General features: G+C 43.8%; 1 protein-coding gene across 6 annotated transcripts; it reads right to left on the bottom strand.

Moving 5' to 3' along the window:
* MCUR1 (mitochondrial calcium uniporter regulator 1) lies at window positions 1-26,709 on the bottom strand. Of its 6 annotated transcripts, none has more exons than XM_019420080.2 (9): window positions 26,126-26,706; window positions 18,030-18,167; window positions 14,459-14,562; window positions 13,616-13,717; window positions 12,055-12,096; window positions 11,191-11,262; window positions 7,136-7,189; window positions 5,711-5,825; window positions 1-935 (listed from the first exon to the last, which is right to left on the bottom strand). In XM_019420080.2, exons 1-9 carry the CDS (start codon window positions 26,556-26,558, stop codon window positions 901-903), a joined length of 1,095 nt encoding a protein of 364 aa, XP_019275625.2. In that variant the 5' UTR covers window positions 26,559-26,706; the 3' UTR covers window positions 1-900. The 6 variants fall into 6 exon arrangements, with proteins under 6 accessions (XP_019275625.2, XP_019275623.2, XP_019275624.2 ...); XM_019420078.2 differs by lacking the exon at window positions 1-935 and adding an exon at window positions 1,150-4,376; XM_019420079.2 differs by lacking the exon at window positions 1-935 and adding an exon at window positions 1,150-4,634 and having other exon boundaries at window positions 26,126-26,704.

Raw genomic sequence — 26,709 nt, 5'->3', positions numbered from 1 at the left:
CTCTGTCTCTCAAAAATGAATAAACATTAAAAAAAAACCAACCCAGCCTCAACTCCTTCCTCCTGAGAGTGCTGGCCTAGAAATAGTTGTGCGCGTACTTGTAACATGTAAGAGGCGACCCAAGGCTGTTGACGTTAAGGTGCAGATGCCCACATCCTTGTGGGTGGCGGTGGCCCCCACGAAATCTCCCCAGCTTCCCACAGTCTGTGACCCTCGCGTGAAAGCTGCGGAATTAAGGTAGACGCCACTGGCTGTACGATGCGTGGCAGAGCTCGGCTGGGGAAAGGCGGAGTCTTCGATTCCAGAAAGAAAGCTGTTTCTGGAAAATGCCATCCTTCGAGGCAACGTTCTTATTTTGGAGGACGTCAAAGGCCGGAGGCAAGGCCAAGGCTTTCGTTTTGCCGCACCGCGTGGATGTGAGAGCAGGACCAGGTGGATGGACGCCCCCCACCCGCTTTGTAAACACGGAGGCTGAGTCTGCAAATCATCGGAGGCTTTTTAGCAACTTTAAGGCTCATCCTCAAGTCCAGTTTATTTGACTCTCTACCGTTGGTAGATTTCTGGTTGGAGACCATGAAAGGTACCTAACGTTAATTTATCAGCTATTTCACTTGTCCGCTTTCCCAAGGTGTCCGCTTTCCTCGCATGCACACGCGGTTACACTGAAGGTCGCCTGCACAGTGACTCGCGAAGAGCTCCCTCTTCCAGAGCTGGGACACTTGCCCAGCGGGTCTCCAGGGAAGGAGCTGCCCCAAGGAACCACAGCACCCCTCCCTGCACCCTCCTGCTCGGCTGCCACCTTGGCCGCTGGCTTTGGATACGTTCTTCCAGGCTTTGTCCCAGTGGAATGAGCTCTCCAATCACCAAGCCTCGGGGCGTGTGCTGGGCCTTTCCGGTTCTTCACCAGGAAGCTGGTCTGAGAGAGTTTTGCCCACCTGGAGAGAAAGGGGAGGTAAGAGGTGCAGAGAGGAGGTCTGATGGCATTGGAGTCTCGCCCCTCCTGAGCTTTGATCATGTGAGCTAAAGGGGCAGATTCCTTCTTGCTCAGGCTAGCCTGATTTGGATTCCTAACACTCATACTTCTAAAACTTGAGCTTGAAAACCTCATTTCCCCTCAAACAAGCAAAGGGTTTTACACAAGCATGCGAATTCTTTTGAATAATAAAAAAATTTATTTTGTAAATCAAATAAGCACTTGCCAGGTTGTCTATACAAACCCAATTTTGGGGGTATTAGATTTTCTTATAATACACCAACGTTACCCTATACAATTGGAGGGAGTAACAGTTAAAATACAGTGCACAGGTTGGTCTAGTTTTTCTCCATTCATTGAAAAATCTGAATGAAAAGTAGTCACACAGAAACAATTACATATTCTACTTTAGATAATAAAGATATTATACCCACTCTACAATAAAATGGAATTGAACGTTTGCTTAAGTAACGAAAAGGTTAATAAATGATTTGGGTTACAATCAAAGGAACGGGAGTGTAAATCTTCAGCAGGACAGGTATTTTCAAAATAGAACAAAAGGCTCGACATTCTCAAACAGAGAATACAGAAGGAATAGCTTCCGCTTTACACGTTCTTGCTTTAGTGTCAGAAAAGCTGCAAATCTGATACACGTACGTTAAGGCCGAAGTTTCCTAGACGGGAGTTCTAGATTCGTTCGCAAAGGACGGCGACAGATTCGACGGAGCATGGTGGGGTGGAAGAGAAATGCTGGGCCGGTGCTGACATGGTTAATGCACAGGCAGAGGCAGGGATGCGGAGGAGGCTGAGACACAGAAGCAAGGCTCCTGTCACTAAGGGCAGCTACAAAGGGAAGGGCACGAGCTGAGCCGGGGCCAACCCAGGCAGGGACATGTTCGCTGTGGCTCAGGGTGTTTATTTTTAGAGTGTTCCCGAGACAAATTCCAGCGAGATGTCTGGTTTGAGTCAAGCCTTTCTTCTCGAACTTGACTTCTCAACTGAGGTCCTTGGCGTACTTGAGGGAAAAAATGAATACATTCGGATTTGGTTCTGTTAGAGACGAAGCTGGAAAACCGGCCGAAGGGGTAAGAACGGCCCCGAGACCAAACTGCTGTTTCCTGGAAAGAACCGTAGAGACAGGCAGGTTTTGCTTACTAATGGAGCAGGAAAGGAGTCGATTTGGAGTTTAGGTTCTTTAAAAAAAACAAAACAAAACCAGGGCAGGCGGGAGGAGGAGGCAGGAATGCAGAGGCAGCCTCGAAGGAGACGGAGCCTGTCCGTTCGATGCCCTGCCTTGGGCACGCGTAGCTCAGGCACCTGTACCCACAGGGGCGTGTTGGCAGCTCTCAGCTCTGGTTAACTCCCCAGGGCCCAGACACGGGCTCCCTGCGAGTTGGGCCGGGCATCCTCCCCCTTCCTGAGATTAGAAATTAGGCGAAGGCCTAAATCCCCAAGTGATCTGAATCCCTCTGAGCCAGGCTAGTTCAGGGAATGGTCACGCTGCTCAGAAGCCTGGGCCAGCCAGCAGCGGGGAGGGCATGCTCGTATTTCTGGCCCATGTGCTTTTCCCATAGAAGACCTCTGACCAAACAAAGAGAACACGGTCCCGGACCCTTGTAACCTCCACGGACGCACGCAACCTGAGCCACCCAAAGGCGAGTTCGTTGCTCCCAAGGTTGTGGGGATGGGGAGGCTGTCCTGTGCTGCAAACGACGGCAGAGCAAAATCCAAGGCCCCACGTCCAGGGCCTGACGCAGCGCACGACTGCAAAACAGTGGGGATGTCACCTGGAGTACTTTCTGGCAGATGAAAGAGTGTCACCCCACTGAATGTCACTTAAAGACATGTTTTACCGGGAAGTAAGGTCACCTCACTTGTTTTTAACCTACACGAGTTACTGTTTGCTCTGAAACGTAATTGCCTACAGTGCTTGTGCCTCTTGGGGATTCTTTTAATTTTGGAGGAGTGTCTGCGCTCCAGGCCCTCTCTCCAAGCTCTTATTAACGAAAGTTGTATCTACATTAAGCAGTGGCAAACATGGTCTTAATGGGATGTCATTTACTTAAATCTTTAATAATTAAGGCAATTGCTAAATGTGCAGTATTTTCTGGGGCTCCGTCCCTGAAAGGGGAAGCACGTACTGCCACAGTAGTTTATGGAGCAGTTGAGAGAATTCTGGATCAAGTTGAAAACGATTACATTACATTCACTTTGAAACTGATACCACCAATGCCAAAGTACTTGATTTTCATGTCTATTTGGAGTTCAGAATCTCTGTGCTAAACCTATGTTTTGAAAAAAGACAATGACTTACACTTCCGGAAGTTTCGAAATGACATCCAAAGGACAAAGGTAATTTGTATGCCAACAGTGACGGTGGGTGATTTATTTCACCCGTTTGAGCGACACTTGTCTTCTCCACCGTACCAGGTCGCGTGCACACGTGTGTGTGGAGAAAGATGGAAAACGTGGCCTCCGTGTCCTCGTTTTAAAAATGCTTCTCCTCTCCCACATCAGTCATTCAAATAACATGAGAACGTGCTTCTCTAAAAGGACCCTGTCGGTATCTAGGCATTTATTTGTTTTAAAAACCAGAGGTAAGGCAGGCATAAGAAAGTCTTGAACAACCAAAGGAATAGACCCAGGTTTGGACGATGAGCCGGCATGACGGTTCTCTAATTTCCAAGCATATTCATTAAAGAAAGACTTGTGTAAAAAGTGCATCCGCTATCTAAAGATCTAGATACTGCTGCAGAAGGAAAACTAAGTGGTTCTTTTGCATGCAAAGCAGATGAAGACCAGAAGGAAGGAGACCGTGTTGCACAAACTAGACTTCCATGCCGAGAATTAGCGCGTTTTCTAGGTAGGCAATGCCACAAATGGGAGTTACCTTACGGTTCTCACATCATGGAGACTTAAGTGAGAGGGTGGGAGAGAAACCTAGCACTCTGGGAGGTAAAAGAGAGTCCCCAGTACCGTTACAAAACTTCGTTAGGCAACAAGATTTTCTAGCTGGAAGGCACGTAAAAAATAACCACGACAGTAACAAAGACAATGGAAATGAAGAGGAAAAAAATCTGCTTTGGGTGGACAGGAGAGGGGAATCATTAACACCCCAAACAACTGGGCCTGAAACACAGTTACCCTAATGTGGGGACTGGCTGATGGAAAGGACCGGGTCCTCAGGTAAAGAGGATTTGGTGCTTTTGGTTCAGTTTCGGTGATTCTTCAGCACTTAGTGAAGACGCCGAGACCCCCACGTCCTCTGACAAAAGATTAAAATTGTGGAGAATTATGCAAATATTTACTGTTGATATGTCCCACAGGTTAGACCAAGTTCACTGGTCCAGCTGAGCGGGGTCTCCCACGCTTTGTCCACCACCGCTCAGCGTTACAAAGCCAACTAGACAGAAAAGACGAAAGGAACAATTATGAAATTCTTGACTCCTTTCCTTGGTCATATGTCCATAATCTGCATAAAATAAATAATACATGTTAAATCGAAACCAGGATTAAAATCTGGAAATGGGGGAGGGGGCGGGGAAGGACAGCAGTCTGGTTTTCTTAAGGCAGAACGATAAGGATTTCTTTAAACAGACACTTTATTACATCCACAGGCGATAAAATCCCAGAGCTACTGTTAGGCACGTAAATACAGACCCTGTAAGAAAAAAAAAAAAAAAATCGAGCATAGTATTAGTTAACAGTTACTTAAGGAACAACTTTTCATTAAGAAAACACAGCTGTTTATCCACCTACCCACCAAGCAGAACAATGAACAAACGCAAGAAACTCAGATCGTCTGCTAATGTGCCACATTCCACGAGACACCTGCCCACGACAACACTCCACTACTTGGGGCACCAGGGTGGCTCAGGCGCTTGAGCGTCTGCCTTTGGCTCGGGTCAGGATCTCATGGTTCGTGAGTTTGAGCCCCACATTGGGATCGCTCCTGTCAGTGTGGACCCTGCTTTGGCTGCTCTGTGCCCCCCGCCCCTTTCTCTGCCTCTCCCCTCCTTGCACGCTCTCAAAAATAAATGTAAAAACGTTAAACAAAAAACAGAAAAAACCCCTCCACTCCTTCAAATCATCATCTTCAAAGTACAAATTACCCAATATTCAACAAAACTTTTTAATGAAAGCTGAGAATCACAGAAATTCTGTGGTCACAAAATACATGTATATTACAGGGACACACCCTTTAAACTAACTTCATGAACAAAATTCCACTTCTAAATGCTTTAGAAACGTGAAAATACTGATTAATCCAAAACGTTAAATAGGAGTTGCAACGGATGGCTAATTATATTCACATGTGAGTCTTCATTTCCTCTTCGGGCTCAAAAATTACAAAACCAAAATAACTCCTCACAGGGAGTGGGACCAACTGAAGCAGAGAGATCACAGTTCAAAAGCCTTTTACTCCATCCATAAAATGTTCTATCTTGAATTCCACTAAAAAAGTTTTCAAGTAAGTAACGACTGTTCGATGAGAGTAACTTACAAAATTAAAGATTCTGACCATCGTAAAGCACGTCGCTACACGACTAAGGGGAAAAAAGGCCAATTACGGTATGATGATCCATCTATTAGAAATTGTAAGGTGCCTTCTAATTTCAGAGACGTTACAATGTGAAAAAAATGTGTTAGAATCAACAAAGTGCACATCTTTGACTTATTTTCTAAATTTTATGTATTTTCAGCTGTTCTGAACGACTTCGACACAAAATAGCTTACCTGCTAAATATTTAATGTTATCAAGCTTGTGCGACTCCAGCATGGTTTTGAGGCCAGCGACCTCAGTGTCTATCTTCCTGTCGGTCTGGGTGACAGCCCGATCTTGCTGGGCATGCTTTTAAAACAGAGAGAGTTTAAAACAGCGTTAAACCAGCTGGGATACCTCTGTCCCCATGGCTCCCTCCTAGGGACCCTCCCCAGCAGGGTACAGTCGGAGAGAAAGCTGGGGTAAGATTGAGGAGACCTGGGCTTTGGTCTCTGTTCTTCTGTCCTCACACTATGTGCACGGATCAGGGCCTTTAATATTTCTGTTACTTTATTGTAAGAATACAGTATACAATACATACAACATACAGAATACGTACTGACTACCGATGTTACTGGGAAGGCTTCCGGTCAACAGGAGGCTATTGGTGGTGAAGTGCTCAGGGAGTCACAAGTTACATGCAGAGTTCTGATGCATGGGAGGGTCCCTAATCTCCCTATTGTTCAAGGATCACTTGTAGTTCCTTATGGCTAACAATTCAGGGGATGAGTAAGGAAATAAATGCCTGGATGAGTAGAAAATATTCTGGAGGAATATTCTATTCTCTGATGGAAGTGTCTTGTGAGTTTCAGAGGTCCCGAGTAACACAGGAGGGAAAAAAAGTAATGCATGCCCTAAGTTCAAAAACAAAATAAAAAATAAAAAATCTCCATTCCTTATTCTTCAGTCACTGAGATTTAAACTTTCATTAAGATAATCAAACATTCTATTAAGTGCAAAAAAAAAAAAAATCCCCAAGATACTCCACACTTCTGGGTGCGTACCCCAAAAACTGAAAGCAGGGACTCCAACAGGTACGTGTCCAACCACGGTTCATAGCGGCATTATTCACAATGGCCAAAAGACGGCAGCAACCCAAGTGTCCACTGACAGGATAATCCAAACGTGGCACGTCCATATAATGGGATATTATTCAGCCTTACAAAGGAGGGCAATTCTGACACGTGCTACAACACGGATGAACTTAAGGGCGCTGTGCTGAGTGAAATAAGCCAGCCAGTCACAAAAGGACAAACACCGTATGGCTCCACTTCCATGAGGTCCCCAGAGTAGTCAAACCCATAGAGACAGAGAGTAGAACAGGGGAGAAGGGAATGGCGACTCAGCGTGTAGCAGGTGGTTTCAGTTCTATAGGTGGTCAAGAGTTCTGCAGATGGACGGCAGTGATGGTTGTGTCATGATGCGAATGTACCTAATGCCATCGAACTGTTCACTTAGAAGCGGTTCAGGTGGTGATTTCGTGTGTACTGAAAAGAAAACCCCTAGGACGCTGAGCCTGCGTGCATCCTCCCTATGACACATCACGAATGACAGTAACCATGCGTGGGATGAGGCAAAGATGGACACAACCATCAAGGAAAGTCAGTCTCATGTCTTACCAATGCCACCATTTCTGTCCTCATTTCCAGCAGCTTCCTTTCATTCAACGAATACTGAAACAAACATGTAACCCAGGTCAGATTCTGATTTATTCCTCTCTCCCTTTCCTCCTTCTGCATTCTCCGTACTTCCAAGAACACAGAACACTAGAGATCACCTCTGCTGCTAGCCCCTCTCCTTTAGATGCGTTTGCTCAACTTTCTGATTTCTAGCCACTCACTGCTCCAGTACCTGGATTCCTTTCATCACCATTTCACCCCCTACCTCTCTCCCCTGCTCCTGTGCTCTCTTCGCTGTGATGTCATTAGGCCCCTCCCACTAGGGGACCAATCTGCATGGCTGCTGAGTCAGATGCTTTCTGGTTGTGAGAGGGTTGAAACAAGTGGGGAAGGATGTAGTTTGGGAGTTATCCCTTCACAATTACAAAATTGGTCACTAGCTGAGGCTTAGACAAAGATAGGAATTTTATAAAGTTGGGGGAAAAACAGTTTCAAAGAATATTATTCTGTGACGCACATGTTGCCTAAAGATACAATTTAAGTACATCGATACAAGAAATGCACGAACCATCACATGTTGGTTTTAATTACACAACAACAACCCACTTGGGTGTTGTCACAATCCAGTGTTAATAAAGGAACAGGCTAGCACTACCCAGAATCAAAATGGTATCTTGCCTTTGGCTATTAATGCTTATGCAAAGATTTAGTGCAATTTTGTTGTCATTGAGACCAAATTCAGATATACCACCTTAGCAATGGGCATTAGGATTTAACTGAGTTAATGAAAACCTATAATTTAAGTGAAAAATTAGCTTTTAATTCGTCACTAAATTAACATTGTTATAGGAGAGAAAATCAATGCTCTAGTATCTAGAAACGTTCTAGCTATAAAATGTTCCCCTGGCAATAACAGGGGGATAGAGTATAAAAACAGTGATGCCCAGAAATGAAAAAAAAAAAAAAAGAAAGAAAGAAAGAAAAGAAAAAGAAGACAAAAAAAAACCCAAAAAACCAACAAAACCCAAAACCCCAAATCAAGGAATAGCCTAGGACCAAAGACTGCTCATCACCTCTTTGTAGGTCAAGGTTTCAGAAAAGGAAAGAGCTATGCATCAAATCACCACAAGAGGGCAGGGTGGACTGGATCTTTCTGCAAACCTTGGGCTCCAGTCTTCCCTAAGTCAGTCTTGACGAAACAGAAAAGCCTAAATCTTGACATGGCCATGGATTTTAGAATAACTTCTATGGGATTCCATCTTCCTGCACCCCAAAGCAGTTTATAGGCTGTACTGCTTTTGAAACTGGCTGGATGTGCCACCAGTTATATCTTTGAATCAGCATTATAACTTTATTTAATTTTATTACTATTATTTTTTAAGTAGGCTCCACGCTCAATGTGGGGCTTAAACTCATGACCTTGAGATTAAGGGTCGCATGCTCTACTGAGTCAGCCAGGCGCCCCAGAATGATAACTTTATTAAACGAGGAAAGGGAGGGTCAAATAACTCATCTTCCCCAATGCACACTGAATCCACGCCAGCTGCGAAACAGTATATATGGTTGTCCTGCATTTCAGAGTCTTCTAAGTTAAGGATTACTGAGAACCACTTCTCAGCTGGGCTAATAAATCACATAAATTCACTGGCTTTAGCCCATGTTTATCAATCCCATACCTTCCCATCTCCTAGATGTATTTCTTCCCCACCTGGTTAGCTATGGGCTAAATCAAGTGCATTCAGATTTTCTGCTAGGTACATAACCCATAGGGACAAATGTAATTAAAAGAGTTTCTCTTCTTCTAGAGACTAATTGTATGCTAATGATTGTCAACTATTTTAGCGGTACGAAGTGATTTAATCTTCATGGTTGAGACGTGTTTTTTAAGACAAGAAAGACAGGTGACATGGGCCTAATAATTATTTTGGACAACAAGGCTCAGCTCAACTCTTGAAATCCAGACACAGTTCTAAAATAAAGTTAAGTACCTATTTGCATTTTAGTACTGGCTTCATTTATCATCGCAGCACATTTTGGTTACAAACTGTGAAAAACACGAAGTCAATGGACAAATGTGCATACTCAGTTTCTACAGGTGTATCCAGTTCCGTTTGTGAAAAATGCTTTGCACTCCCTATTTCTCATTATCCTAAGAATAAAGCCGCTATCTAACTACTGCTATCAAATTGAAATAAAGCCTGAAGAAGATGGATGGCTTAAAAATCGCTAGAGGCAACTCAACATGTATCTTTATTAGAACATATTCACTGAAGCATTATGTACAATCACTGAGACGTGGAAGAGGTAAGTGTCCGCTGATGGGTGAATGAAGAAAATGTGGTGTATATGGGGCGCCTGGGTGGCTCAGTTGGTTGAACATCTGACTTTGGCTCAGGTCATAATCTCACAGTTCGCGGGTTCAAGCCCCACGTCAGGCTCTGTGTTGACAGCTTGGAGCCTGGAGCCTGCTTCAGATTCTGTCTTCCTCTTTTTCTCTCTGCTCCTCCCCCACTTGTGCAATCTCTCTCTCTCAAAAATAAATGTCAAAAAAAAAAAAGAAAATGTGGTGTGTGTGTGTGTGTGTGTGTGTGTGTATATGTGTGTGTATGAAATATTACTCAGCCATAAAAAGAAGGAAATCCTGCCATTGGGGACAACACGGATAGACCTCGGGTGATTAAATAAGAGAAAGACAAATACTGTATGATCTCTCTTACATGTGGAATCTAAAAAACTGCCCCCAAACCAAAAAGAAACCCCTCAAAACCTGAGCTAACAGACACAGAGACCAGGTTAGTGGCTGCCACAGGTGGGAGCTGCAGGGTGGGTGAAATGGGTCAAAAGGTACAGACTTACAGTCGTAAACACTGTAAGTCCTGGGATGTAACGTAAGGCATGGTGACTACAGGTAATTGTACTATATTGTATATTTCAAAGCCTTTAAGAGAACAGATCGTAAAAGTTCTCATTGCAAGAAAAAAATTTTGTAACAACATATGGTGAGAGATGGTAACTAGATTCACAGTGGTGATGGTTTTGCAATGTATACAAATATGAAATCATTATCTTGTATGCCTGAAATGAATATAATGCCGTATATGTCGATTATAACAATATAATAAACTTTTCAAAAAGTATTACTGTGAAAGTTCTGAGGGGGGAAAAAGTACTTATCTGCATCGTGTTTGAAAAAAGCAAGGGCAGCAGAACTGTATTTCCAGTTTTCTTGGGTCCCCGTATGTGATCCCACACATTGCTGTATGAGTACCAGTCGGCTTACTTACTCTAGAATCTTTTTTGTAACAAATGTATACAACTACTTTTCCTAATTAAAAGTTTCAATTTAACGTAACTTAAAGAATCATTTAAAATTTGCATTTCAAAACAATGCAATAAAGTCATTAAGATGTCTTTATTAAAAAAAAAAGACTATGCTTTGGAGTCTGCATCTCCCTCTCTGTCTCTCTCAAAAATAAATAAACTTAAAAAAGCTTACATGGAAATATTTTTTTAATCCTGAATTTCAGTGTAGAATTTGATATTAATAATTTAATATTCAAGACAGGTCATGAACTTAACTTTTGAGAAATCAGGACCTGTGGAGGTTTAAGTCAGATTAAACAGAGTGAGATTGAGTTTGGTTTCTTTGGTAACGTCTAAGTAACACATAATTTAGTCTCTCTGAAATAAGATTCAAACTTGATTTGACCAAGATTTTAATTAAAAAAAGGTTTTTTTTAAAGATTTTTTAAAGATTTTGAGTAATCTCTACACACAATGTGGGGCCTGGACTCGTGTCCCTGAGATCAAGAGTCACAGGCTCTACGGACTGAGCTAGCCAGGCATCCCTCCAAAATTTGCATTTTAATGCCATTTTGGAAAGCATCAAATTTAAGCTCTAAGCCAAAAACAGAATTAAAGCAAAAACTGCCTACCAACAATACCTGGGTAAGTGTGTGCCAGCACTGCTGAGCTGTAAATAAACTCAGACCTGACCAAGTACGCTATCCTCCGGAGAAATGAATTCGCACTCGGTTTTTAAAGAAAGGACATACCAGTTCCTTCACTCTGCTCTTTTCTAGATTGAACTCTAGTTTGGTATCTGTCCGGACCTTGACCACTTCATCCTAGGAGGAGGGCAAAGAAAGAAAGAAAGAAGTCCACAGTGAGAAAGGGGAACCTTGGGGTGCGAAGCCTACAATGGTGACCCTGCGGGTTCTCTCCTGAGCACGGGGTGGGGCCAGGGGATCTCAGAGATACGGAGACACGAGGCCCGTCCCTGGCCAAGCCATGGCTGCACTCAGCCCTGTCTTGGAGTCCCCAGTCGCATACACAAACAATCCCCTTTTACGCTCAAGTCAGTCCAGGGAGGGTTATTGTCGCCTTCAACCTCAAGATTCCCAGGGTAATCTCTTTACAGAATTTGTGGCAAAAGTCATTCCCCGGACCACTCTGGAAAGCAGAGTTGGGCTCAAAGAAGGAAAATACTAAATTCTGGTTTACATAAAGCCTTCTTTCTGACACTCACCAGAACCTTTTCTTCCTTAACATCCATGTCCTTTCCACTTAAAGAAGAAAAAAATCAAACAGCTGGCACAGTAAGCATTTAAAACCACAGGTCATTCTCCAAGGCCAGTCTCTTCTAAGAGAATCTAGAGGTTCCAAGTGGCTACCTAAGAATTTTTTAACCTAAAAATGACTTAATTCATCCGATTCATCCTAGAACACAATTTTCTTAACGAATTTGGTTACAGACATCACTAACTTATTCCGTGACTATGTTCTCAGCTAAATCTTCTAATGTGTACTTCTGAGACATATCACACAAATAATTAACAGAGAATCAAAGGGCTTCTGACATTATATTTGTTACTACGTTTATGTAAGTGCAAACAAGCAAGCAGGAGTGAGGATCTTACCATGACTTGTTGCTTTAACCGATGTAGTTCGAGGTTTATTTTCTAAAAACACATCAAAAAAAAAAAAAGTCAAGGCTACGTTTAGAAGGTTAGAAAAAAAATACACAAAACCTGGTAATAAACACACATCAGGACAACGTATTTGTGCATGAGTTTTCCTGATTCTTTTCTCATTGAACACGAACCTCGCCGCATTCAGAATGAAATGTGACCTGCACAGCCCCCGCAGCAGAAATCTGTCATATGCCAGGAGGGTAAGACCACGCGTGTGCCTATCTTGAGATCAGTTTTAATTCATTTCGAAAGACACATAAAATCAATAATGCAATTGTTTTCAACATACATGTTTGCCTCCAGAGGCCCTGCTTTCTTTAATACCTCCTTCAACTTTGAACGAATTCTGCCTTCAAACAAGCTGATTTCAAGGACAAGTGTGAGAGTTTCAAACTTTACCATTTCTAGCAAAAGAAGGAATCTTTTGCTAGAAGGCTTCTTACAAGACTAGGATGAACCGGTAATAAATGGACTTCCTCTACGGAACTCTACCGAGGACTGAAAACAAAAGGAAGGATGCAAACACAGCACGGGCCGCACTTTACAAACCACGGGATTCTTTATAGCACCACTTGGTCAAGAGAACCCAAATTTGGAAACAATTTTAATATGCACTTGACCCTTGAACAACGCAGGCGTTAGGGGTGCTGACCCGCACACAGTTAAAAATCTGCATATAACTTCTGACTCCCCCAAAACTTAACTAATAGCCTACTGTTCACTGGAAGCCTCACCAATAACATGACACATATTTTGCACGTTATATGTATTATATACTATCTTCTTACAATAAAGTAAGCCACTGAAAAGGTAATGTTATTAAAAATCTTTTAACGTTTATTTTTGAGAGAGAGAGAAAGAGAGAAAGAGAGAGAGAGAGAGAGAAACGGTGTGAGCAGGGGGAGGGGCAGAGAGAGAGGGAGACACAGAATCGGAAGCAGGCTCCAGGCTCTGAGCCGTCAGCACAGAGCCCGACATGGGGCTCACGCTCACAAGCCGTGAGATCACGACCTGAGCTGAAGTCGGAAGTTGAACAGACTGAGCCCCCCAGGTGCCCCAGAACAGGAAATGCTGTAAAGAAAATCCTAAGGAAGAGGATACACATTCACTGAACTGTGTAAGTGGACCTCTTCAGTTCCAACCCACGTTGTTCAGGGGTCAATCTCCTGTACGTCACAGGAAAATAATGTGGCACATTCACATGACCCTACAGACAGCGGACAAGAGCAAAATCCGCTGCTGCAAGCCACACTGCATGCTTCCCCCGGATGAGGTTCTGGAAAAGGCGAAACTGGCCAACGGTGCCACAGGCCAGGCTAGTGGTTTCCTAGCAGGGTGGGGGTCAGCAGATTTCTGAGATTTCTGGGGTCCCAGTAACATTCTACTTCTCGACCTGACTGGTAGCGGGCACCTGGCGAAGACACGTCTATCGTGCACTTTGTCTCTGCGTGTTGGGTCTCAACGCCTCGATGCTATTTTGTAAGGATGAGGGGCTCTTCAGTGTTACCTCATTTTCTGCTCTGAGGGCTGAAAATTCACTCTTCTCCAAAATAACCATATCTTTTTTCACATTAGCAATCTGAGACATGATTTGCTGAACAGTGATCTCCTAGGAAGAGAGAAACAAAACACATCAATAACCTGGGCGGGCCTAGGACGTCCGCCTCCTACCTGGTATCATCTTTGCGAGAAACCAGAGGAACGCGGACGTGAGAAAAGCAGCGCAGCGAGGCCATGCTCTCTATTAACGAGGAAAGGAAAACGGTAAAGACCAAGTGCAGTATCATCATCAAGCGTGCCACGGTTAGAAGGGTGGCAGTCTGAGGGCCAGCGGCTCACGAACACGCCGCCACAGTGCTGGCCAGATCGCCATTTGTTGCGTGTGGTTGGTGGACTGCAACAGTCTGTTTTCAAGCATAGTGAGTTTTCCAGCACGATTCTACAACAGTGGACAGAAGAGCTTCAAATAGATATCTTTTATGCCACTGGAATCATTCGCCTCTCAACTACTGGTTAAAAGTACCATATGCTTTTCAGAGGTGCCTGGGTGGCTCAGTCGGTTGGGTGACTGACTTCGGCTCGGGTCACCATCTCACGGTTCGTGAGTTCGAGCCCCGTTCCAGGCTCTGTGCTGACCCCTCAGAGCCTGGAGCCTGCTTCCGATTCCATGTCTCCCTCTCTCTCTGCCCTTCCCCTGCTCGTGCTCTCTCTTTCTCAAAATAGTAAACATTAAAAAAAGAAATTAAAAAAAAAGTACCATATGCTTTTCAATAGAATATCATCCAAAAATATGTATCACAAATAACATCCCAGCTTCAGACTTGAAATTTGCTACAGTGCCCCAACTAACCTGCTGCATCTTGGTGACCATATCCTTGTAGACGATGTCCATATTGGCATCGGTGATCTTGACCAACGCAGAGACAGTGATTTCTGCTTGCTGGGTGGTAAACCCTAAGCGAACACACAGAGACAGACACACTCTGGAGACTCCGTTTGTCAGAAAACAAAACAAAACAAAACCCAGAAAAAAACCCTTCACAGAAAGGGAGACAATGCAAAGAAAGGGAGAAAGTGAATTCAGAAAGCCCAGTGTGGCAGGAGGTGAGGAGACCAGAGTCCGGGCTGTGATGTGTCTGTCACTCTGGACAAGCATGACACAGCGGAGTCTATTTCCCCAAGTAAGATAAAGGGTTGGGCTGGTGTCCTCTAACATCCCACCCAGCTGTCAAAAATCATGTTTCCAGAGAATGTCTCATGACAAAGAGGAAGCCTGAAGTGTGGGGTCAAGGGAAGGAAAGCAAGACTCAAAACTACAGATGCAGTTTACTGCTTTTGTAATTTAACAAAGACCCTAGGTAATTTTTCTTTTTCTCTGTGTGGTCTACATTTTCTACAATGACATGTCTTCCCAAATTTTAAAATGTACATGTTAGTAAAGAATAATTTACTTAAGTAGGAAAGTTCAACTGTTTTATAACCTGCATAAATCCGTCAAATCACCGACCATATAAAGATAACTAGTGATTCAGCTGTTAATTTATTTGATGTTAAAAAGACAAAATCATTCTTTTATGTTTCCTCTACAAGTCTCTTGGGTTACTTGTGGAGAGGGGGCCAGGTGCTACTCAGTAAATGATACTGAATTAAATTATATAAACATCCAACTCAGCAGTGTTACTGTTTCCAATAACTGTAGACGGTAATTTACATTTCACATTGGAAATCCTAATAAAAATGCTTAAAACCAAGTCCCTGGAAAGTAATTTTTTTTCCATTAAACACTTCTAGCCATAAGAACTACGGAAGAATCTACTGATTATTGTAATTAAAGGCACTTTGAATAAAGTTATAACTGATAACAATTTGGATCAGACGAAGCATGGGAGTAAAATTTTTAAAAACCAAAGGCAAAGTCTTGAAAGAAACAAAAAAGGACCTCCAAAGACCTACTCCCTTCACTTTACTCGAAATCCTTAAATTTTCAACACGTGGGTCATGCACATTTAGAAAAATCATCTAAAAGGTTACCCACCAAAATGTTAATGCTGTTTAGCTCTGGGGTATTGGGATTCAAGACAGTTTTTTTGTTGTTTCTTTTCTGCCTTCCCCATTTTTTGAAAATGAAAATGCGTCTCGCAAGTTTTGAAACTTTATGACAGGTTCCTAGTTAAATATAATTAGTTTGGCAGCGATGAGTAAAAGAGAAAGAGAAACCGGAGGAGAACTTATGCTGATGATCAACTCCACAACCTTGTAGTTTATAGCCAGCTGTGGGAGGAGAAAGGGATAAGAAAAAGCAGAAGTTAGGCCTAAAAACCTGCCGGGTTACCAGGTACAAATCAATGTTTTGTGAGAAGGACAGACCAATACACGATCAGGGTCAGTGAAGCTGCAAGACGGACGGAACTTCTCTCAAGCAGGAGACACAGCCTCGGAGAAGAGGACAGAGGGTGGGGTGTTCCTGGACGGGTCCTTCTGGGCCTCACCCTACGGCATGGCGGACCCATATCGCTCCTCTAAGAGGCCTCGCGCCCTACACTGCAGTGGGTTCCTCCCAACACCGGTCTTGAGAGATGCAAACACTCAGGGGTCAAGGTTTGAAAACAAGAAAAGCAGAAGTACATCCATCGGAATAAGACACTTTAAACATGAACAATTTTTATTTATCAAAACTAACTAAATCGACTTGTATGCGGGGGGAGGGGAAGTAAACCACACCTGTTAGCGGGACGTAGCTCTGAGGCCATCTCGAGGCCACTGCAGCTACCCTGCCACTTAGCAAAATTTGTGACGCTTCCTCACCAACCCCACACACCTGCGTGGAGCGAAACCTCCCCATTATCTTGAATGTGTCTTTTTACGTTGGGTTACTTTCAATGCAAGAACACGAGGTCCATCCAAAAAAAGAAAAAGTAGGAAGACTTCTGCTTATCAAGACAATTCTTATGCCCCTCTTCTCACTTATGCTCTTCTTTTTCAAATTCTGAGCTGAAAGACACTTTGGTGAAAGAAAGGCCTAACGTTTCAACTCTGAGAAGCAAAGTGGTGAAAATTACGATACAGTGCTTGACCGTTTCTCCAAAGTGCGTTCAAGTACACGGTATTTCCTTTAATTCTCAAAAGGATCTTCGGAATTCTTATTGCGCTGACGCTACCGATGAGATGAAGAGATGGAAACTGGGAAGAATGACAGAGCTGCCTGGCTGTGCAGCGGGGCCCCGGGCAGAGCTTGAACCCAGAACTTCTAACTCCCCTGCCCAAGCACGGCAGAACTCACACCATCGCGTGTCCTGGGCAAGTGAAGCACAGGGTAGCCCGGAGAAACAGCCACACGGTGTAGTAAAGGGTCACAGTACAGAGAATGAGAATTGGTGTGTCCGTCTAGATGAGACAAAAAGAGAACGTGGGGCGCCTGTGTGGCTCAGTTAGTTAAGTGTCAGACTGCGGCCCAGGTCACGATCTCATGGTTTGTGAGTTCGAACCCCACGTCGGGCTCACAGCTGTCAGCACAGGGCCTGGAGCCCGCTTCAGATCCTCTGTCCCCACTCTCTCTCTGACCCTCCTCCACTTACACTCTCCCTCTCTCTCAAAAATAAACATTTAAAAAATAATAATAAAACACAAGTAAAAGAGAATGTTACCTATGTACTGAAGGCACTTTCAGTAAATGTCGTATATGTTAGAGCTACCTTTCATGTTAATGAACAGCAATAAGGGAAAATATTAGACTATTTAAAAATGCCACAAGTTAGAATTATTAGCAACTGCTGCTCAGGAAAATTTTAATTTCATGAAAGTTTTCAAAGCACACATCATGCATAGTAATAAAGCTACCCCTTCTACGCTACAGACAGCTGTCACAGGAACCATTCCTGACTTTTGCTAACTTGTGTCTAAATTTTTATCTAGAACGCTGTCCTTCTAGAATGATGTCATAAAAAATACACTTCTTGGGGTGCCTGGGTGGCTCGGTCAGTTAAGCGTCCGACTTCGGCTCAGGTCACGATCTCGCAGTTTGTGAGTTTGAGCCCTGTGTCGGGCTCTGTGCTGACAGCTCAGAGCCTGGAGCCTGCTTCCGATTCTGGGTCTCCCTTTCTTTTCTCTCTGTCCCTCCCCTGCTCACACTGTCTCTCTCTCTCTCTCTCTCTCAAAAATAAATAAACATTAAAATAATTTTTTTAAAATACACTTCTCTCGGACAGAGAGAAAATGGGTGGGAAAAGTCTCAACTGTACCAAGGAAGCGAAAATGTCCTTAAGCAAAAAATACGAACTTAAAAAACACAGAGTGAGCAAAAGATTACCTGTAGACTTACAAGTCAAAGAATAATATGAGAAATTAGATAAGATCATGAGAAGTCATATTTTACAGCGTTTTTTTTCCTGTGGCATTGAGCTTGGCACAAAAGGATTACCTACCATTTTCTTCGAGTAAACACACTAAGGCATGGGTGTCGAAGTAGAGCTTCCTGTTCCCACAAGAGGCGAACTCCCTTCTTTTGTGCTCCACATCTCTCCTGTGTTCCAGCTGCAGGCTTCCAGCAGACAGGCTTAGTTCTAGAAAGGACAGGACAATAAAGCTCAAAACAGGACCTGGTGGTAAAGGAAAGCCAGGAAAGAACATGGCATACCTCAAAAGCCTACCTGGTTTTTTGTACGTTTATTTTTTAAAAGTAATCTTTACACCTAAAGTGGGGCTCAAACCCACAACCCCAAGATCAAGAGTCGCGCACTCTTCTGAATGAGCCAGCCAGGCACCCCTCTTTTTTTTAAACAGCTTTATTGAGATGTAATTCACATACTATGCAATTCACCCATTTCAAGTGTTCAATGCGATTTTTACTATAATTATAGAGTTCTGCAACCTTCTCCACAGTTAACTCTAGAACATTTCCATCATCCGAAAAAGAAACCCTATATCCTTTAGCTATCACGCCCCAATCTCCCTACTCCCTGACCCCCATGCAACCCCTTATCTACTTTCTGTCTCTACGCATTTGCCTACTCTGGGCATTTCATAGGAAGAGATCATAAGGGATGTGGTATTTGTGACTGGTTTCCTTCACTTAGGTGAGGTTTTCAAGGTTCACCCACCTTGTAATCACGTGCACTTTTTATACCTTTTTATTGCTGAATCACATTGTGTTTCAGGAATATACCAATTTTTTTCTTATCTACTCATCAGTTGAAGGACGTTTGAGTTGTTTCCACTTCCTGGCTATTAGGAATGATGCTGCTGTGAACATTAGTGTATGAGATTTTGTGTGAACCAGTTTTCAATTCTCGTGGGTATATATCCAGGATTCAAACTGTTACATCATATAGTGACTGTTTAACCTTATGAGGTTATGACAGGCTATTTTCCAAAGTGGCTATGCCATTTTTCATTCCCAATAGCAGTGTCTGACAGATACAATTTCTCTACATCCTCAATACTTGAAATTGTTTTTTTTTTATTATTATTATAATCATCCTAGGGGGTATAAAGTGGTATCCCATTGCAATTTTATTATTATTTTTTTTTTTAGATGTCTCTTCAACTATGGTATTTACTTATTTGTTCTCTACGATTAAGAGTCTGTTTCTTGGCTTATCTCTCTCTCACCTTTTTTCCCCTCTGTTTGTTTCTTAAATTCCAAATATGAGTGAAATCATAGGACTTATTTCGCTTCGCATTGTACTCTCTAGCTCTATCCATGTCTTTGCAAATGGCAAGATTTTATCCTTTATATGACTAAATAATATTCCAATGTATATCTATACCACATCTTCTCTATCCATTCATCAGCCGATGGACCCTTGGGCTGCTTCCGTAATTCGGCTGTTGTAACTAATGCTGCAATAAACATAGGGATAGTCCATTGTAGTTTTCATTTGCACTTCCCTGATGCCTGATGTTGAGCATCTTTTCATGTGCTTAATGGCCATTTGTATATCTTCCTTGGAGAAATCTCTATGTCCATTTAAAAAAAAATTGGGTTATCTTTTTATTATTGAGTCGGTTGTTAAGAGCTCTTTATACATTTTAGATAAAAGTTCCTTATCATTTATATGATTTGGAAATATTCTCTCCCATTCTGTGGGCTGGCTTTCACTTTATCGACGGTGACTTTTGAAGCACAATAGGTTTTTATTTTAATGAAATCCAATTTATTTATTTTTTGTTCCTTGTGTTTCTGGTGTCATATCTCAGAAACCACTAGCTAATTCCAGGACACAAAAATTTACACCTGTATTTTTTTCCTAAAAGTTTTATAATTTCAGCTCTCATATTTAGGTCTTTGATCCATTTAACTTTTACGTGGTGTGAGATGAGGGTTCAACTTCTTTTGAGTGTGGATGTCCAGTTGTTTCAGCATTATCTTGGAATTTGTCAAAAATCAATTGGCTGAAAATATAACGGCTTTATCTCTGGGTTCTCCATTATATATCACTGATTTATATTTGTCCTTATACCAATGCCACATTTTCTTGACTACTTGTAGCTCTGTAGTATAAGTTTTTATATCAGGGAAGAGTCGTCTAGTTTTGTTCTTTTTCCAGATTGCTTTGGCTATTCTGAGTCCCTTGTATTTCCATATGAATTTTAGGATCAGTTTACCAATTTCTGCAAAGAAGACACGTGAAACTTTGAGAGAGATTGTTTTAAATCTGTATATTAATTGGGGGAGTACAAATTCAATCCATGAACATAGGATGTCTTTCCATTTCTTTTTTTTTTTTTGGTTTTACTGTTTATTTATTTTTGAGAGACAGAGTGCGAGTGGGAGAGGGGCAGAGAGAGGGAGACATAGAATCTGAAGCAGGCTCTAGGCTTTGAGTTGTCAGCATAGAGCCCAAAGCAGGGCTCGGACCCACGCACTGTGAGATCATGACCTAAGCCAAAGTCAGATGCTTAACCAACTGAGCCACCCAGGCGCCCCATGTCTTTAACTTTTTAATAATGTTATGTAGGTTTCACAGAAGAGCTGGCAGTTGAACACAGGTTTTAACCACATGGGTCCGCTTATACACAGATTTTTTATAGTACAGTACTGTAAATGTATTTCCCCATCTTTATGATTTCCTTAATAACATTTTCTTTTCTCTAGCTTACACTATTATAAGTATATGGAATAGAACACATGTCATAGACAAAATATTATATTATACACAACTGTCTATTAGGTAAAGCTTCTGGCCAAGCTAATACCAGTTAAAGTTTCAGGAAGTCAGAAGTTAAACACAGATTTTCAACCATGTGGAATATAAGTTTTGTGGGTTTTTATATTAAATTTATCCCTAAGTATTTTATTCTTTTTGATGCTATTATAAAGGGTATTGTTTTTTAGATTTTTTTCAGATTGCTCATTCTAGTGTAGAGTAATGCAACTGATTTTTGTTTTTTGTTGTTTTTTTTTTTTACATTTTTCATTTCGATCTTGTATCCTGCAATCTTGCTGAACTGGTTAATTAGCTCTAATGGTTTTTTAGCAAATTCCTTAGAGTTTTCTATGTACAAGATTATGTCATCTATGAAGAGTGATAGTTTTACTTCTTATCTGGATGCCTTTTGTCTTGACCGGGTCAGAACTTCTAGTACAATGTTGGATGGATGGTGATTTGCTCCTGACCTTTGGTGGGAAAGTATTCGTCTTTCACTATTAAGTATGATGTTAGCTGTGGGTTTTTCACAGATGCCTTTCCCCTTTCTATCTGAAGAGGTGCTGAATGTTGTCAAATTCTTTGTCTTTTGAGATGATCATGTGGTTTCTCTTCTTTATTTTTTTAATACGGTGCAGTACGTGAATTGATTTTCAGATCTTAAATGAACCTGCCGTTCCTGGGAAAGAATCCCCTTTTGTCATGATGTATACTCCTTTCTTACATAGTGCTGGATTTGATTTGCTGCGTATTTTGCTGAGGATTTTTGTGTCTTTATCCATAAGAGGTATTGGTCTATAGTTTTCATTCTTTGTGATGTCTCTGTAAAAGCCTATCTTTAGAGAGAGGTGTCCTAACAATTTGTATATTATCTTTTCTATGAATTTCTGTGCATTTAGCCACAGATCCAACCCATTTTGTAAACTTGTTTCGAGGTTCCCTGGCTTTTGTATTTCATGAACCATAAAAATAGTTTTAAAAAATATGTAACAATTGCAATGCCAATGAGTAATTCTGTCAAAAAGGACATTTAAACATAATAGCTCCTTACTATTACAATACTATAAAAGGCACTTTGACAGCAAAAGAAAAAAAAAAGAGATGAACAATATAAAAAAAAAAAACCTTTCGGGGCGCCTGGGTGACTCAGTCGGTTGAGCGTCCGACTTCGGCTCAGGTCATGATCTCACGGTTGGAGTTCGAGCCCCGTGTCGGGCTCTGTGCTGATAGTTTGGAGCCTGGAGCCTGCTTCAGATTCTGTGTCTCCCTCTCTTTCTACCCCTCCCCTGCTCATGCTCTGTCTCTCTCTGTCTCTTAAAAATAAATAAATGTTAAAAAAGTTAAAAAAAAAAAACACTTTCATTTAAATGTAATAAACATAGCTGTATGAAAATATTGCCTCATATTTGTCCTTACTTTTCTACGATGCCAGGTTTGGAGAAGGGTGGTAGAAGAAAGAACAGTCACTACTAACTCAGAGTTCAAAGGTTTTCTCAGCAAGATCCCTAGGTGACTAGAAAGATAGTTCAGCTCCTATAGTCAGTCCTTCACCTCCAAACATTTTAAAGGAAACTGCACGTAAGCAAAAGTGTGGCGTGGACAGGACCCTACAGATCTGATGCTTGTCTGTAAGCTACAGCAGTGGTTCCCACCTTGGAAAGAGGCTCAGTCGGTATCAGGTACAAGAAATCCAATAATCATTTTGTACCAAGCGCGGTTTGCAGACTGATGAAATACAAAATGCAACAGCTATCATATGTATGTGTGAGTTTAAGGGTTAAACAACAAAAAAAAAGGCCCTTGCTTTCAGAGAACTGTTAGCCTACAGTATAAGGTCCTTGGCAAGGGGCAACCGGATGGCGCAGTTGGTTAAGTGTCCGACTTCGGCCCAGGTCATGATCTCATGGTTCATGAGTGTGAGCCCCATGAGCATTGGGCTCTTTGCTGTCAGCACAGGGCCTGCTGTATTCCCCTCTCTCTCTGCCCCTCCCCCACTCATATTTTTTTCTCTCTCTCAAAATAAATAAACTTAAAGAAAAAAAAAGGCGTTGGCAAAGCATACAAATACAGAGCCTGTCCTAATTTAGCCCACACTTGCCCTTTCAGCTTTCTTTCCAGCCACTGAAGCTATTCCGTTTCCTGCACTTACATAACCTTGGTACTCCAACCTTAAGTCTGCTCTGCCCCCCTTTTTCAACTGGTAAATTTTACGAAACCTTTTTACACTTTTTCATTTAATTTTACAATCTGCTAAGCACATACTAAGTTCCGGGCAGAGCATTACACTCCTCCGTATGGTTCTGTCTGCAAGTTCCACCCAGGGCAGGGGGCAGGCAGCCTTGATTGCTCCTTATCTGTGTTCTCAGCCCAGTTCAGACAGCTCGATCACAGCCCTCCCTGTATTATTCCCACATCTGTATCATCCATTGGTCCAAACATCCCAAGAGCAGCCAGTCTTAGTCACGTTCGCGTTGTTAGCATCCAGCAGAAGGCCTGGCATGCTGCAGGCCAGAAATAATTTTTTTCTTTTAATGTTTATTTATTTGAGACAGACAGAGAGTGTGAGCAGGGGAGGGGCAGAGAGAGAGGGAGAGAAAGAATCCCAAGCAGGCTCTGCACTGTCAGCACAGAGCCCGACGTGGGGCTCGATCTCCTGAACCATGAGATCATAACCTGAATGGAAATTAAGAGTTGGATGCTTTAACCGACTGAGCCACCCAGGTACCGCCAGAAATTTTTTAAGGGAACTCTATGATTTGGATTATGAGACTGTCTAGAAAGAAAATTTGAAATCAACTCCTTTCGCCTCTTCACCAATGATCTTTCTATTTTACATTAAGTTGCTGAGTTAAATCTGGTCTTTCTTCATCCTTTATGTCCAGTCCTGAGATAAAAGTGGCCTCCGTAAGAAGAGACCCCGAATGTCTGCCTGACACAGAACAGACCTAGCTCGAGAAACAGTGGGGGTGGACAAATGAATGACCGAATCTCTTATGGGGCTCTCTAGAGGTTACCCCACCCATCTTTCAACTGTGCTGAACTGTCCCATGGGTCGCGAGTTGAAAACACTGGAGTCTAGAGGTGGCTTGTGAAGAGTGATGGAGTTTTCTAGTATCAAATTTCTTGTTTAACCAACAAAAATAATCACTTGTGTGATTTAAAACCTCTCTCTCTCTCTCTCTCTCACACACACACACACACACACACAAAATAAACTATCACAACTACTTTCGAAGCAAGAGCTAATTCCAAACTTCGATACCGCAGATTTTTTTTTCTCGTCCAAAAACAACTGGAATTTATTTCAGTCGCAAAATATGTACTGCCATCTGAAAAGTGGAGAAAAGGACTGGCCACTTGTCACTTGGCAGGCCAACCTCTGCTGACAGAAGCTGCATGTCCTGCCTTCTGTCAAAGGGCAGAGCCTGAGGACGACCAATATTCTGGCATGTGGAATACCTCTGACTCATTTTTTCTCCTTTATGGTGACAACACAGTGAGGCCCAAGAACTGGGAACTCCTACCAATAACCAGGAAGCAAGTAAAGGGAGCTATGCTAAAGCGTCATGTGGAATTCTCCTTTGGAGGGACCATCAGGCTATCAAAAGGATATTAAAAATGCATACAAAAGCAGCCCAAAGTTGGCCTTGAACAGAGGAGGAAGCCAAGCACAAACTTCCTATTCGTAACATCCTTAAGTCTCAGTAGCTCTGGTACTGAACACAGCATGAGGCTGGAGGCAAAGGACCAAAACGTATGCTGCTAGTTAACGGGCACACACACTCCTTAAGTGTGTGCTGTCTGTTTCCCCATAGTTAGGCATCCGTTCTCACTGTGAAGAATGAGATCCTTTGGGACTAACCCAATAGGACCTCCTTCTTGACACACTGTCAGAAAACTGATGAGAAAAGGCTCTTCCCCTTTGCCCCAGCATCTTGAATTATGAAATGAAAATAAATCACAAGTTACCAGCCTGTCAAAAAAAAAAAAAAAAAAAAAAAGAAAGAAAGAAAAAAAGAAAGAAAGAAAGAAAGGAGCAAAAGCACTGAAATAAAGACCAAAGCCATCTCTAACTCAGAATTACTGCAGGACACTGACAGAGTTCACTACTCTTTCTCCACTCTTTATACATAAAGCTTCCTCCCTTCACTTTCTTCCTCTCCCAATCAGTTTCTCCCCCAGCCACAGGCATTCTCAAATTTTAGACACGGTCAACATTCACAGGGCATTTCTACTGAGAAAAACGTAATAAATAAATAAATAAATAAATAAATACCCATCAGTGTAGTTACTGACGGCTACCGACTCATACGTATAGCCCACCCAAAGTGATAGTTTTGCCCTCTGCTAATTAATAAAGATGACCACAAATGATGGATCTAGTAAGCAACCATTTGCTGTCTAGTAAACTGAGCCTGTTTTTGGACTTCCCTAATCTTTATGCAGGGCAGTGACTGCCCTCACCTTCCAGAATTTAATCAAATGCCACCTTCTGAATGAAACCTATTCTGATAACCCCATTTAAATCCATAGCCGGAGGCCCCCCTCACTTCTAACCCTTACCACCTCTGTTTTTTTTCCCCTACAGTATTTACGTACGTATATGTAAATTACATGTGTATGTGTAAGTTAAAGCTATCAAGCCGTATCATCTCCTCTGCTAGAGTGAAGATCCGAGATTTTGTCAATTGATACAGCCCAAGGACCCAGAAAAGTGCGACACACAGAACAGGCAACTAGTGGTTAAGGAGTTAATAAACCCGTTAGAGTAGGGGGGGACACGTGGGGGGGCGCCTGGGTGGCTCAGGTCAGATCTCACCGTTTGTGAGTTCCTTGGGAGTCGGGCTCTGTGCTGACAGCTCAGAGCCTGGAGCCTGCGTCCGATTCTCTGTCTCCCTCGCTCCCTGCCCCTCCCCCGCCCACTGTCTCTCTTAAAAATAAATAAATCTAAAAAAAAAAAAAAATCCATGAGAGTCGGAAATAAAATGGTAATAAGCTCGCAGACCCCCGCAGCCGCCCAAACCCCAGGCGCCACAGGACGCACGAGTCAGCGGCGCCCACGCGGCGGCTCCCCGCATCCCGGAGCACCTGCTCCCCGCCCAGCGCGCGGTCCTCCCCGCAGCCCGAGCCAACAGCGCGCCACACACCTGGTGCCCGGGACTCCGCGTCATTCGGCTCTTCCCGGCTGGCCAAGGCCAGGCGACCGCGGGTCACCAGGGCAGGGCACCACACAGACCTTCGTCCCCACGCCCCAGAGGAGCCCGGCGACCTCGGCAGACCCGACCTGCGGGTGGCCGAGCCTCCCGCCCTGACCCAGCTCGGGAGGTTAAAGCCAGAGCTGCCCCCGCATCCCGCGGCCGCGCGGCCCTCACCTCTCCTGGAGGAAGCGACGGGGGCCACCCGGCCGCGGCACAGGTGGAGGAGGCCCGCGGCCGAGGCGACGCCCGGGGCGAGGCCCCGCAGGCACCTCCCAGCGCCGCCGCGACCGGCAGGGGGCACGGAGGGCCCCGGGCGCGAGCGCTCCCGCTCCGCGAGGGGCCGGCGCGGGGAGGCGGCGGCGGCCAGGCGCGGGGAGGGCACGAGCAGGAGGAGGAGCAGCGGGGAGGCACATGACGCTCCGCCACGGGCCGCCGGGGCGCGGGGCCGCAGCGCCCCCAAAGCCCCCGGCAGCGCGGACAGGCAGTGGCGCGCCGGGACGCCGCGGCCGCCCGGGCTTCCGCAGAGGCCGGAGGGCAGGAAGAGCAGAAGCCGCCGGCGGCCCGTAGGGCGCTTCGGCCTCCCGCCCGCGACGAAGCCGCACTCCATCGCCACGGCGGTCACCGGCCCGGGCGCGCGCTCATGCCGCCCCTCGCGCGGCGCCGGCCCGTGTCAGACGGCAGGAGCGAGCGTGGGCGGCGGCCTCGGCCCGCCCTTTCCTGCCGGGCTGCCGGGCTGCCGGGCTCCGGACGCGCGCCGA

Source organism: Panthera pardus, unplaced genomic scaffold, assembly GCF_024362965.1.
Source record: "Panthera pardus isolate Hobbes unplaced genomic scaffold, ASM2436296v1 HiC_scaffold_17, whole genome shotgun sequence".
Taxonomy (NCBI): Eukaryota; Metazoa; Chordata; class Mammalia; order Carnivora; family Felidae; genus Panthera; species Panthera pardus.
Note: the sequence above shows the minus strand (reverse complement) of the source record. Positions and strands in the feature narration are given on the sequence as shown.